At 33.8% G+C, this 13,826-nt stretch overlaps 1 protein-coding gene across 1 annotated transcript in view; it reads right to left on the minus strand.

The window, feature by feature from the left end:
• Positions 1 to 11,220, minus strand: part of LOC133202233 (telomere-associated protein RIF1-like) — a 52,251-nt gene extending 41,031 nt beyond the window's left edge. The window contains exons 1-18 of the mRNA XM_061338010.1: positions 11,123 to 11,220; positions 10,437 to 10,595; positions 9,454 to 9,595; positions 8,872 to 8,966; positions 6,831 to 7,020; positions 6,529 to 6,621; positions 5,593 to 5,725; positions 5,173 to 5,324; positions 4,813 to 4,882; positions 4,412 to 4,591; positions 3,916 to 4,026; positions 3,336 to 3,493; positions 2,916 to 2,999; positions 2,289 to 2,362; positions 1,784 to 1,961; positions 1,030 to 1,134; positions 521 to 670; positions 164 to 260 (exon numbers count right to left, since the gene is read on the minus strand). Coding sequence (XP_061193994.1) covers positions 164 to 260; positions 521 to 670; positions 1,030 to 1,134; positions 1,784 to 1,961; positions 2,289 to 2,362; positions 2,916 to 2,999; positions 3,336 to 3,493; positions 3,916 to 4,026; positions 4,412 to 4,591; positions 4,813 to 4,882; positions 5,173 to 5,324; positions 5,593 to 5,725; positions 6,529 to 6,621; positions 6,831 to 7,020; positions 8,872 to 8,966; positions 9,454 to 9,595; positions 10,437 to 10,595; positions 11,123 to 11,220 — 2,269 coding nt within the window. The remainder of the gene's footprint in view (positions 1 to 163; positions 261 to 520; positions 671 to 1,029; positions 1,135 to 1,783; positions 1,962 to 2,288; positions 2,363 to 2,915; positions 3,000 to 3,335; positions 3,494 to 3,915; positions 4,027 to 4,411; positions 4,592 to 4,812; positions 4,883 to 5,172; positions 5,325 to 5,592; positions 5,726 to 6,528; positions 6,622 to 6,830; positions 7,021 to 8,871; positions 8,967 to 9,453; positions 9,596 to 10,436; positions 10,596 to 11,122) is intronic.
• Between the last annotated feature and the right edge of the window lie 2,606 nt (positions 11,221 to 13,826).

A 13,826-nucleotide genomic window follows, 5' to 3' on the forward strand; every position in this document is an offset into this window, starting at 1 on the left:
CAATATAAAACAGAGGACAGCCAGGACTTATATGTAAATGACATGTCCTCATAGTGAAGTGTACTATCTTTTTAACAGTGTACAACAGAAGACAGCCACAAGTTCAATAACACATCTCAAGTGAGCTGTACTATCTTTTAACAGTGTACATGCAGATACTTACCAATATTAAAAGCGCTACTTGATCCCAGCGAGGAAAAATCAACAGTATTGATTATTGTTTGAGATGCATGTGACAGAAAGTCTAGCATTTGGAGGCTCTACAAAAAATATAGCAAAAAATCAATCAGCTAGTTAGCCTGCAATATGCAATACTGCGATTCTGTATAACTTCATTTATTTTCAATTATTGTCAATATGGTTTTAGTTTCACAATGACAACATTTTATAATTAAAAGATTAAAACTACAAATAAGAGTTAAAGTAGCTATTTCACCAATTCAAATTTTTAATGAGGCTATGAACAGAAAGGAAGAGAATTAATACCCCTGTTGTAGTTTTTTTTCTTTTTTTAACTTACAAGGGATTCTTCATCTTTCAGACTCTTGTTGATTTGGTGACAAAGATCCTCACAACTTATGTTAGCCTCTGCATTCGTAACAAGGGCAGATAAACGGGCAAACGTTTGGTAGACCTCAGTCCAGGTTTTCTGTAGAGTTTTCACTGATACCTACAGAGAGATCATAATACAATACTCTGTATCACTTTATGTTGTAAATAGCTCCTCAGGAGAATCAAAGTAAATTTTAGAAGTAAAATGAGTGAAAAACTGAGAGCAAAAAATCTTATCTTAAAATGATGGTTACATTCAAAAGGTATAAAAACAATTCTTTACGTAGAATTTACGTGCCTGCATCATACATGCTGCCATTCAAGTACCGTGGAATCATTTTAATTCATGGGGGTCAATGTTTACAAAATAAAGTTTCGTGGGGATGAAAATTTGTGGATAAGGGTGACCCACGAAATCCATGAACAATGGTCCCCCCCCCCCCCCCCCAAACAACGACTTCACAGTAAATGACTCACCTGAGGTATCTTCTCTGGGAGCTGATGTTTAATGGGGAAAAGCAGGACGGCATATAGACAACTGAAATTGTGTTCCAAAGCATCACCCTGGTTTACCTCCCCTGTCTGATAATAACAAACTTGTGTCATGTCTTATAAATGTCATTTTTGGTCAAAAAACAGTGCTATACCATTTACCATACATTTGCAACATTAGAGCTGTATGTTTAGTCAGGGTTCGTATAGCCCAGCAACATTATTTTTTAAGCACTTTCCCAGCACTCATAATACAATGATGGTAATAAAAACCTGACAACATACATGTATCAATTTCTTTAGCTCATTTAATCTCTTACTTACATTTTTTTAAAAAATATTTTTTAATAGGTAAGGCTACAAAAGGTAAATCAACACAATTTATCCATATCAATTTTGTGGTCTGTCAGAACCTCAAAACCATTATAGATACACATATATGTTCAGTCTACTACACTCAACTAATTTACAAAAGAATAACGCTCCTGTTTGTATAATGTAAACATATCTTTATTGGCAGAAATTTCCACCAACTATCTATTCCATGTATTTAAGTAGAATAATTCTTTTAGTCATAAAAATTATATGTCGCGGAAAGTTTTCAAACTGACAAATCGCAAATAAAAGTTGCTGTGAATGATACTTGATTTACAGAACATGTACATCTAGGTAGTACATGTACATCTAGGTAGTACGTACATGTACATCTAGGTAGTACATGTACAACTATGTAGAGTACCTTAACAATGAACTCCTGGAGTGGGTTCACAACAGTACTCCAAAATCTCCACAGCGACTCCGCTCCCTCAATAAACTCGGTATTAATGTCCAGCAGATGTAGCACAGATTGAGCGAACTCGAGCGATCCTGGTCCACCAATACCAATGTTTACAAGCTTACTGTATAGAGTATTATAGCTGAAAACATACGTGTAACATGTCAGAAATATACATGTACACATGACAAATGTCACAGACATATACAAGTAATAGATTTCTATTAAGATGTACATATATAGTACAAACATGGCAAAAATGATCACATTTTTCACCAATTAAATGCACAGGAATTGAAATTAAATCCTCATACTTTTGTTTAGAAGAAGAATGGCAAAAAACTGTGCAGATACACAATAAAATTTCTATCCATATATTTTTAAACATTTTTATCCAACTACATGTACACTGCTTTTTTTTTTTTAAATATCCTGTTTTTTTTTAATTTGAAGTGTCTCTGCTTTCTACCTTTCCAGTGATGAACAGTCTTTCAGTAGAGTAGGAGTCAACAGTAACTGCATCAGGAAGAGTGCAGGTGTACCCTGAAGGAGAAACAACATTTCAGAGTTTATACTAGAATTACTAACTAGAATTATCACAAAAATTAACATAATTTAGCAGTGCAGGGCTAACTCAGTACAGTAGGAACAATCTTATTCCATTTTCTTTAATACCACACAAATTAAACATATCAAACGTTGTTGTAATTCAATACTTTACCTGTACATTTTCGTACAATTATTTTTTCTGTATAGAAATTGTTTTAATTTTTCTTTATGCACCATTTCTTGCTGACTCTTCATAGTTAAGAGTGTATGTAACACTTTGAGGAAAATGTACAAGCACTGTATACAGGGAAATTTTCGCCCCCGTTTTATTTCCGCCCCCTTCGCCCTACTAACAGGTGGGCGAAAATTAAAATGGAGCAATTCAAAGAACACAGTATAGTTTCTTAAAGAGAAATGTGATTGGGCGAATTTAAAACGAGGCTAAATTGTTTGCAAGTATGAAAAGGTGAAAATTACCCTGTATACAGTATTAACAATGTACAAGGATTGTATCTGACATACTCTTGTACTAAGTAACAAAACTTACATGTAGCTTTTCTCCACAGTTCACATTGTAAGCTGTCGAATTCAGAGCTTTACTCGGTAAACAACACACTGCATTGAACAGTTTCTGAAACAATGAATGAGAGCTTCAATCAATCGTCTTACTTCCCACAAATATAACAGGAAAGATCCATATTCAAATTCTCATATTTCTATTTTACTGATTTCTTCACATTAATTAATTGATAGTTATACGAGTACTATCCCCCCTCCCTTTTACAACTGATTTTCCTCTTACGTACAGATTTCAAAATTAAATTTCAAGAACTTGGAATTTTATCTTCATTAAATGAGACATACATTCTTTTTTACAGGCATACAGCCTATGACAAACTTTACCTAAAGTCAGAAAGCAATATAATTTATATGCTGTTTCCTTCTCTTTTCCTTCTTCAATACTAACCAGGATTAGCTTAGGCTCTAGAGCTCCACTCAAAACTATGACCTGAAACTGGGTCAGGAATACAGTGAAGGCGTCCTTCATCTCTGACCTTGACCCACTTTCCAGACCATTCCTCATGTGTGCAATCAAAGAAAACCAGATGTGTAACAGTAGACCTTCTGTAATTACAGATTTATCAAAAGGTTATCAAAAAGCTGCAGTGTTTTCCCTTTATTTCAAAGTAAAGGGTTAGAGATCAGTTGTAACAGGCCCTGGGTTGAAGTTTATGACAAATCTCTATCGACATTACAACACTAAAATTTTGAAATTTTTTATTTCAAAGTGGCATTTTTATTAAATGGAAGCGGTCAATTTGGCCGGTAGCTGGTTTTTAGGGAAAACACCGAGTTTAAAGAAAATTCTACTGTATTAGTATGCTTTTCGTAAATTTACCTTAGATTTCAAAATTTCCAGTCAATAGCTTTTGGTACTTTAGCAGCAATTCTTATAAAGAAAGATCTAACATTTTTTTTAATTTTTTTATTTAATTTCTGTTAGCTAGATAGTCTAACAAGAATTTACATTGGATTAAAACACAAACCTGGAATTTGTGAACCTATATCACAAATAAGCTCTGCAGCACAGTGAACAAATACATTAGACTGCTTGACAAAAAATCCAGGCCCAGTAATCAGGTCATGTGTCAGAGGATCTGAAATTTGGAGAAAAAAAGAAATCTATTGTCACTTAATTTTACATGAAGTCTATGTCTAAGACACCATCTCATATAGGATATTCCTGAATAATCTGGAATTACTTAACTAAGCAAAGACAATCCATACTGATCGGGTATTTGATAGACTATAAATATCTACACGATCATCATGAAAATAATTTCAAGTATAACAAATAATTACGTGCAAATGTTTAACTCGTTAAATGGAGTTGAATCATAGCATATTTCACATTTGATATCACTACCAAAATTAGCATTATATGTACATGCTTTATGATGCTGTGAAAAAATTTGCATACTAGAGGTACTGTAATAAGAGAACGATAGGTCCTCAAAGACATAATTACAAGTGATTCATTACCTAAAGAGAAAGAGAACTTGGGTATATCGATATCTTCAGGCACACGCCCCAGAAGATGTGCCAGCACCTCACACCCTCTCAGCTGGAGACAGGGAATCTTGGGATAGGTTGACCCCATCGTACTTCCTCCACTCAAGTTCATCCTAGGAGTCTTGGGACTCGTACCATTTGGAAGAGCTCCTAAAAATTTTACAAAAATTATATTAATTTATACCTTTCCACACTATAATTTGCTCAATGTAAAAAAAAAACCTGTAGAACAGAACTCTTATTTATAATTTTTTTTTTTTTTTTTTAGATATTGTACAAAAACATTTATTTCTTTTATTGAGCAATTTATATATGCACTTGTGTAATTGCAAAATTGCTCATGAAATAGCTTTAGAAACCACTTCACTTACTTGGTGTACCAAGTCCACCTGCAGTACTCTTGGATCCTCCCACACAAAAATGCAAAAGAGGCAAACACACCTATAAAATTAAAAGAATCATAATTTGTTTATGAAGCCTGTTTAATTCTCAACCAACTGCATGTACAGTGTATTTCATAAAGTTTGATATATACAACATCCTTATCATCAGTGGATGAAAAGAAAGAAAAATTCATTCCTGAGGCAAAAATCTGCATGTTATTAATGTGCAGCTTCTAATGTTAAATGTAAAAATACAAAATCCTTTAAAAACTTCATCACTGTAATCACCTCAAATGATAATGTTTGCCTTCTTTTTGTCAACCATCTACATGTACATACATCATTTACCTGTTCGAAGTTAGCCGGGGCTTTTGGTCCTAGGAGCCAGATAAAATGCCACCACACCTGTAATTTTGCCATGGCAACAGTTTCTGTCTTGGCATTGTTTATCTTCAGCACCTGCATTATCAGTTTAATTCTCTTGGGACAAGTTAGAATCTCTGAAATTTAAATATTGAAATTTAATATTGTAAATAAATTTCTGGTTTGTGTCTAGTTTTTTTTTTTTTTCTTAGCAAATATTGATATATTTCAACTAATTAAATAATTTCTTCTGAAGCAGAGCATTAGGTATCATTACATGAACATCAAAATCTAGCACAGAGGGTACTTAATATGTCTTCTTCAAAGATATATTTCAAATTTTACAAGTAAACTGCATTGATATTACATAACTTTGAACTCAGATAGAACATTTAGCTTTCTCACCATGGCTTGTAGCGAAGTTGTCAATCAGAACCTGCCAGGCTTGGAAAGCACGAACTTTGACCTCATTAGAACCTTTAAATGCCAGCTCCATGATTGGCAAAAGCATGTTGATAAAACTCCCATGATGAAGTTCCTGAAACAGTTTTTTTTAAACACTTTATCTCAATTGAGCAAGACAATTTTTCACCCCCAGCCTCCCTCCCTTTCCCCTTTTTAAATCCACCACTTTATTGCTGAATCCCACCCACTCATACATTTAATTTTGTTTTTTTATGAAAACTAAGAACACAAAATTACAGACAGAGGAACAAATTTAATTACACACAGTACCTGCATGGTCTAAGGTTTTTTTCCCTTCACAAACCTTCTACATCACGTACAAGGGAATCATTTTTGTGATAATAAGAAAATAGATCAATCAGAAAACTTTTCGTGTAGAGCTTAATGTTGCAATTTTATTATTTGATAACAATACCATCAAGCCACACTTTAACGTTCACAGTAAAACACCTGCATCAAATAACTAAACAACACATTACATGCAAAAACCTCATTTTCTTCTTTTAAACTCTTTAATAATGGACAAGAAAGTTTTTGTTTTTACGGACTCAAGCTAATATTTGTAACCAATGAAATTGTGAGCTCCAATACAGAATGAAGGTGCATCACAACAATAAACATAAAATAATGAAAACAATTTATTCTTACAGGGTCCACGACCACACTGAAGAGATTCTGAAAAGTATAATTTTATCTAAAATTCTAAATTCTTTTTTAACCTGACAAACACCATTTATATTTCTTCTAGAAGACAAATACTTATAAAATTACCTTACCAATTTATCAACAACTTTCTCATAGAGTGAATTTTTTGACCTGTGATTTCAAACCCAACATTAACAAATACTCAACGACAAATAAGGCTGTTACACGTACCTTTCCACAAATCTGTACAAAAATTTCCCAGCATTCCAAAGCATGCACTTCTTGTTGACATGTAAAGAATCCCTTCAACTCAGAACCAATTCTCTGAAAACAATTACAGTTTAGAATGAAAATCAAGAGCATGAAAAGAACATCAATTTCAATTGTTTTCTTCATCTCTCTATAAAGCTGAGTGTATTCTTTAGGTAAAAATATGATAATTTAATCATTTTTACTTTCTGGGGGTTTGGGGTTGGGGGGTTATTCAAAATTCAAATAGAGTGATCAAACCATATCATAAATAACTCACGTACCAGTTTAAACTCTGGAATTAGAGCCTGTACCAACTCCTTCTGATGAGAGAGAAGGGCAGGTAACTCTGTCTTCACAACCTCTAGAGCTGACTGGTGTATTTTGGGGGCCTTGTGGGCCATTAGTGGGAGCAGCAGCTTCCCCCACCTCACAATGTGATCATCCATCTCCCGCCGATAATCCTTTAATAACCTACATGAACATAACACATTGTCAATATTACAAGGTAATCCTTTAATAACCTACATAACACATTGTCAATATTACAAGGTAATCCTTTAATAACCTACATAACACATTGTCAATATTACAAGGTAATCCTTTAATAACCTACATGTACAAAACACATTGTCAATATTACAAGGTAATCCTTTAATAACCTACATAACACATTGTCAATATTACAAGGTAATCCTTTAATAACCTACATTACACATTGTCACTATTACAAGGATGACCACAACACTTTAAAACACATGTATGTTATACAAATTAAAAGCTTCATTGCAAATTTTCACATAATCTAACACAATTTCCTTCAAGTTGATAAGCATGATATACATAAGAGGCTGCTTCACCTATATACCAGTTCTATGGAATTTAGTAACCAAAAAATCTCAGAAGTCACTTGTTTTTTTTTTCAACAGATATATAGAGTATTTTTGCTAGTGCTAATAAAAAAGGTGGCTTAATTAAGACTTTCAAAGAGAGGAACTGAGAGGAATGACATCCTTCTTGATTTTAAATTAAAGAAAGTTAATTCTGGAAGTGGGTGGCTGACTGGATTGACAGAATTCTTCAAGATTCAAAACTCTGTGATAGTAATTAACTGCTCCTCAACAAAAGCCTATAGGCATCAGGAAGGGTTTGACACTAAGGCATGTCCAACTGACCCAGTCTAGTAAATGAAAAGTCCTGTCGTGTAAAATGTTTGTGATCTAGACTGATTGGTCATGTGGATGAAATAAAGTTATCCCTCATTTCAGTCTTTCAAATAATATTCTAAAAAGTTTTTAATATTGCTATTTTTAATTAAGGCTGTCACGGTTCCAAAATTATTCGGGTCGGGTCGGTTCTGTAAATTTTCGGTTCGGTTTCGGGTTTTTCGGGTCGGGTATTTACATGTACATCTATTTTAAACCTTAATCTCATGAATTTAACTTGAAAAATCTTTATTTGTTACAATAAATTTACATTGGAAACAAGTCTTAACCATGCGAACGTCTAGACATCGGCGACTTGGCCTACTGTTAGCCACAAGTTAACCTGACCATTCCTGCTCGTTTTGATAATTATCTAATACTTCTTTGACAAGTGTTCTGTCATGGAAAGAAGTATTTCAGTCGTGATGTTTATTTATCACTGTTATCGTCATCATTCCTTTGATTTCGACGCCATTTTTTGTATTGAACAGACTCTAATATATAAACCAGACCCGAACCGAAATCCGGAAAAATGGAACCGGAACCGAACCGAACAATTTGGACAGCGGTTCTCGGTTATTTCAGGTACTCGTGACAGCCCTATTTTTAATCCAGCTGTTATAGATTAGTCGTGATTAATACTAGCCATCAATTGGGTCGTGATTAAAACTAGCTATCAATTGGGTCGTGATTAAAACTAGCCATCAATTGGAATTATGAAAGTTTGTTGAATGTTCTCTAAGGCTTATAATATTTGCATACCCCGCTTATCCCAACTCAATGGCCTGTGACCTATGGAACAGTCTGTCAAAATATATCTTAACAGGTGTGAGAGACAATATCTTTATTAAAGTATGGTTTCCAACCTTTTTTCCCATAATTAACAGGTTGTATAAAAAGTAAATTTTCAAGTTTGGCCAGGGCTCGTAAAAATTATGGGAAGTAGCCCGACTGGTCTAGTACTCATAAAAGTTAATGTCAAACCCTGTCAGTTGGAGACCACAAGATTGTAGATAATTATTCCACACAGGTTTTTGTTTGGCATTTTTTTTTACCTGTAAATTCTTTGTGAGGCTTTGCTTTGATAATTCTGGGCAGATTTTTTTTGGTAGTACTTTACCTGTAAATGATTTGTGAGGCTTCGTGTTCCACAACAGATGACTGCATTTTCCACCTCAGGAGTGCTTGTTCCACTGCTGACAATACTGACTCCACCTACAAGCCACATTATATCATAATGATATCCACATACACATATTATACTCCACCTGTAATTTGGTTTCGAGTTTTACTGTATGCTTTTTTACAGTTGTTTATTTTATGAACTGACCCAAATACTTGGCTTTTTGCCTTGTAAATCTGAAATTGTCTGTGTTTACCTTCAATCATAATGGTTTTAAAAGTTGGGGGGGGGGGGGGGGGCAAAAAGTATAAACAACTTGCCTGTTGACTGACAACTTTGCCTGTTGACTGACAACTGACATGGACTCAGTATATATCACTCACCTGCTGACTCACACGGTGGGGGGGGGGGGGGGGGGGGGGGGTATAAACCACTCTCTTAATGAATGACAGTGAGGGGGACGAGAAACACACTATAAACCACTCACCTGTTGGGGGGATCATAAACCACTTACCTGTTGACTGACATTGGGGGGTGGGGTGGGGGAAGAGGAAGGAGGGACCAGTATAAACCACTCACTTGTTGACTGACAATATCTTTAGGAATGTTTTGCTGATGAAGGCACCAGAGGGATTTGGCACAAAGATTTTTATCCTCAGTTTTCTCTACACAGTCACACAGTAAGGATAATATACTTCTACACATGTCTGCAGACAAATTTCTGAAACAAATTTAAACATATATTTAAAACAATTCTTTTTTCACAAAATTTCAAATAAATATGTAACTGCCTGTCTTTTTTCCATAAAATAAACTGCTTGGAAATCCCTTTACTTACAATATAAACAAAGATGTTAAGAATCTAATACCCAAAGGACAAAATGTACATGAATACAAAATTTGAACTCGAAAAATCAAACAATCCCCCATCCTTTCAGCTGCTTTCAAAAATTAAAGGTAACCTTAGTTGTGTATCCTGTATAACAAACTAATAAAGTATCAATAGGTAAACCAAATATTAAATTCATAAAATTGTTTTAATTACTAAGAAAAATGCTAAAATCACATACAAATAATCTTCCACCTCAGCCCCTCAAGCACCTCTCTGCCTTAGCTCCAGGGGCTGACAAATAGATTTTTTAGGCACTTGTCCAAGGGCAAGTGCATAGTCAAAATTCACTTGCCCTACCTGAATATTTGCTTGTCCCACCATAAACTATTATCATATTTATATATATTTAAAAAAAATGGAATACAAATACTGAGTAGATCATGCAAACTCCTGTACAAAACTTTAGATTTATGACTTGCATATGGATTTTATTTTTTTCACGGGCAAGTGGTTGATAAAATTCCACTTGCCCACCCTTAAAAATCACTAGCCCCTGGCGTCGGGATTTGGGATTTGTCACCCCCCTTAGCTCACTGCTGAGTTGAGTTTTAAAAAGGGGAGACATCAACAGTCCTACTAGCTGGACAGATACAATATATAATGTATTAATCATACACAGTCCTACTAGCTGGACAGATACAATGTATAATGTATTAATGATATGCCTTACCCGACAGCCTCCTTGTCATGTAGACAAAAGCCCAGGATCTGAAGTCCGTTAGCAGTGATGTGGTTGTGTTGCAAGTCCATTTTCAGGACCTCACAGAACTGCCGCGAATTCTTAGTAACATCAAGGCTCACTAGACTTAGGCTGTCCTCTCTTAACTGGCTATAAAGGAAAGGGATTCCTTATAAATATTTAGTGTAACATGTTTATATCTAAGAAGCATCTACAAATGAAGAAGCCGTATTCAGAGATGGTGTACAAAGATAGACATCTTAAAAGAGGACACTTGGGCATGTTGGGCAGATAGTTTGATGAAGTTGTTCAGCAGCAATGAAAATTCAAACTTCCAAACAATTTTACCTCACAATGAGCCAATTAACTGAAAATGAACACATTAATCTCAGTGAATCTCAGCCCATTGTCTCACCAAGATTACTAACACATTACCATGATTAGATGTGTTCTGACAGTTCTATAAGTAAAGCATCTAGATGTTACATTCAGAATTCAGATTTTTTTGTTTCAATTGCTACTTCCATTAGCATATATTTCTTTGCTAGTACTCTTGGTTCACTGCGAAAGGTAGAAATTAACTTACTAACAACCTTTTTAGAAGAAACCTGATATGTCAGTGAAATCTTGATTAATTTTAATTTTTCTACCTTTAACAAGCCACAACTAGTTCTTACTTGGCTAATTGAAGATATACTTCATTCTTTTCTTCTTGTGACGCTGACTTTGACTCTAAGGTCTGGATAAGAACATCAACATTAATGTCTTCTCCCATACTTTCAGAGTTGTTCACGTGACACGCACTTTACAAGTTTTAACTGCAGAGAAAAGTAAACAGAAACACGTGAAATGAATCACAAAGATAAAAAGAGAATTTAATGACAAATGTAGTCACAGATCCCAAGCTCCAAGAGCTTTATAAGGTAAGGTGTCCCTGTACTTCACGATCGGGAGTCTGCAAGACACTTGAACCCTCTAGTCGACAACACCAAATCCTCTTACATACGGATTTTTATAATACTCAGTATAGATTCTGCAATAAATGAGCTGTATAATAAGGAAAATTTTCTGAATATGAATTATCTTACCGTTTTCTTTCTCAGTCAGCATTTCGCGCGAAATCGTCAGGCCGCGGCACCTCCATCTTCGTTTCTGATTGGTCATTTCTTTTCCTACTTTCTTTGTAATAAGAGTTCCATTGGGGGAGTTAATTTGCAAAATAATAGCTAAGTCGTTCAATAAGGAGTATTCATCTCATTTAATGTATCACGAAGATCAGAAAAAAAATTCATTAGATTTGATTATTATAAAATTATCATGTAATGGTTTGGTCTTTGGATATTGGCCTGTCATTTGGTATAGTTATTGTGTCTTTTTAATCAAAAATAATCCGGGATTCAAAATCTTTTTTATTATTTTTTTAAATTTTGAATTAATACACGTGTAGGTAGAAGCTTTGTGAAAAGGTAAAAAGGTATGACACATACATACTATAACTTGGGAATTTGGTGAACTTGTGCAACTCTGGCAAATTTCTTCAGCACATGATTTCCACTCTGGTGAACATAACATTCATGCACGTAGTATTGGTGTTTTGTAAAATTAAGTATGAGCTCACGTTTGTTGGCACATCTCCTTTTAATATGATATTATTTTGTTCAATATACAACGACAGTTTTCCTAAGAACAGCTGACAAATATGTACTGACGATGTATTATATCATCGGGTACAATGCTTCTTTTGTTAATCTGGTTTTCCTTGAAAAGAATGTTTTCATATTGATATAAGTATCAAGAATACACAGTTAAAATATCGTTGATTTATATTATGAAGAGAATAAACATTTTGTAACACCTCAATTAATTAGACATTTTTAAGGATTCTTAAGTCCACTCATTCTTACCCCACCCCCACCACCCACCCCTCAAAAAAAAAAAAAAAAAAAAAAAAAAAAAATCCAAAATCTTTTTTTTTTTAATACTGAATTTTAAAATACAAGTGTATGCATAACTTGGTAAAAAAAAAAAAAGAAAGACGTACCACTCTGAGAATTAGGCGAATAAGCTCAGTAGAGTCAAAATAAAATTGTAAATATTTTTTAAGTCAGTAACACATCAGCTGATTATAAATTTGCATAGTTTTAATTGTCATGAACATATAAAAAATCTGCATGAAGAATTAAGCTTTGTCTAGTATTTTTTCATATCATGCATGAAATAGCAATATCTAGTTATTTCTTCATCTTCTCTCCCTGTTTTCTTGGTAACCAGGTATACCGCCATGTTTTCTTTTATATAGTTCGTCACCTATTGACGTTTCATTAAGAAAAAAAGTAAGCTTTATCTAAGTCATCGCGTGGCCACATTTTGATATTTAAGTAGAATTGGTATTAAAGTGTTCAAAATGTTCATGATCTCTGTAATTTAGGGAAATATTTGCATTCGAGAGAAAATTTCCTCTCATAATATCATTTTCCTTGGAAACATTATTATATGATATCACCTTGATTGCATGTGCCTATTATAACGCCATTTTGTTATTTATTTCATAGCAATGTGATGTGTATCTTAAGCCAATACATAATTATAATATTAAAAAAATATTCATGAATTATTTCTCAAACCAAAAAAAAAAAAAAAAAAGGAAGAAAAGAAATTGCTTATCCATCATTATTTCCAAAACGAAAAATGAACTTTTATACATGTAATCTGTAATTAAAATAAATATACACCCACCATATGTTTTAATTATAAAGATCCGGAGCCTATTTTCCCAAGGTTGTGTGATGACCACAAGCTTTTATACTATTTCGTATTTCAATCCAGAGCAAATATAATATGTTTTTCCAAAAAATAAAATTTACCGAAAAAAAAATAAATAAAAAAAAAATAAGAAGAAGAAGAGAAAACTTCCCAGGGCAGGGTTTACAGATTAAGTTGTTTTACATGACGTGTTACTGTACAAGTGCTGAACATAGAAATCCGAATTATCCACCTATCAACATTTTCTTTGAGAAAAAATAAATAAATAAAACTCTGAGCAGATTGTTAATGAAAAAATATACTGTCCCTGCTCAGAGGGAGGATTAATCTATATATTATCTATATCTATATATTATTCTTTACGGCCTGTATATAGCGTCCTTAGTCGTAGTTTCAGCTGTATTCAGGAGAATCGGACTCCAGCATGAGGACCTTTATCATTCTTGCGCTGATAATTTATCTCTCATTTTGCGGGGCTTTCAAGGTAATTAACAAACTTCTAAATTTATCAAATGTTTTATTCAGAAATCAAGTTTAAATTAAGAAAAAATAAGTTTATAAGTGTTTCAATCCATCTTTTTGATATCTATCTATCTATCTAGGTAGATAGATAGATAG

The sequence above is a fragment of the Saccostrea echinata genome, unplaced genomic scaffold, assembly GCF_033153115.1.
Source record: "Saccostrea echinata isolate AGI-Se365-2 ecotype Australia unplaced genomic scaffold, CSIRO_AGI_Sech_v1 ptg000046l, whole genome shotgun sequence".
Lineage (NCBI taxonomy): Eukaryota > Metazoa > Mollusca > Bivalvia > Ostreida > Ostreidae > Saccostrea > Saccostrea echinata.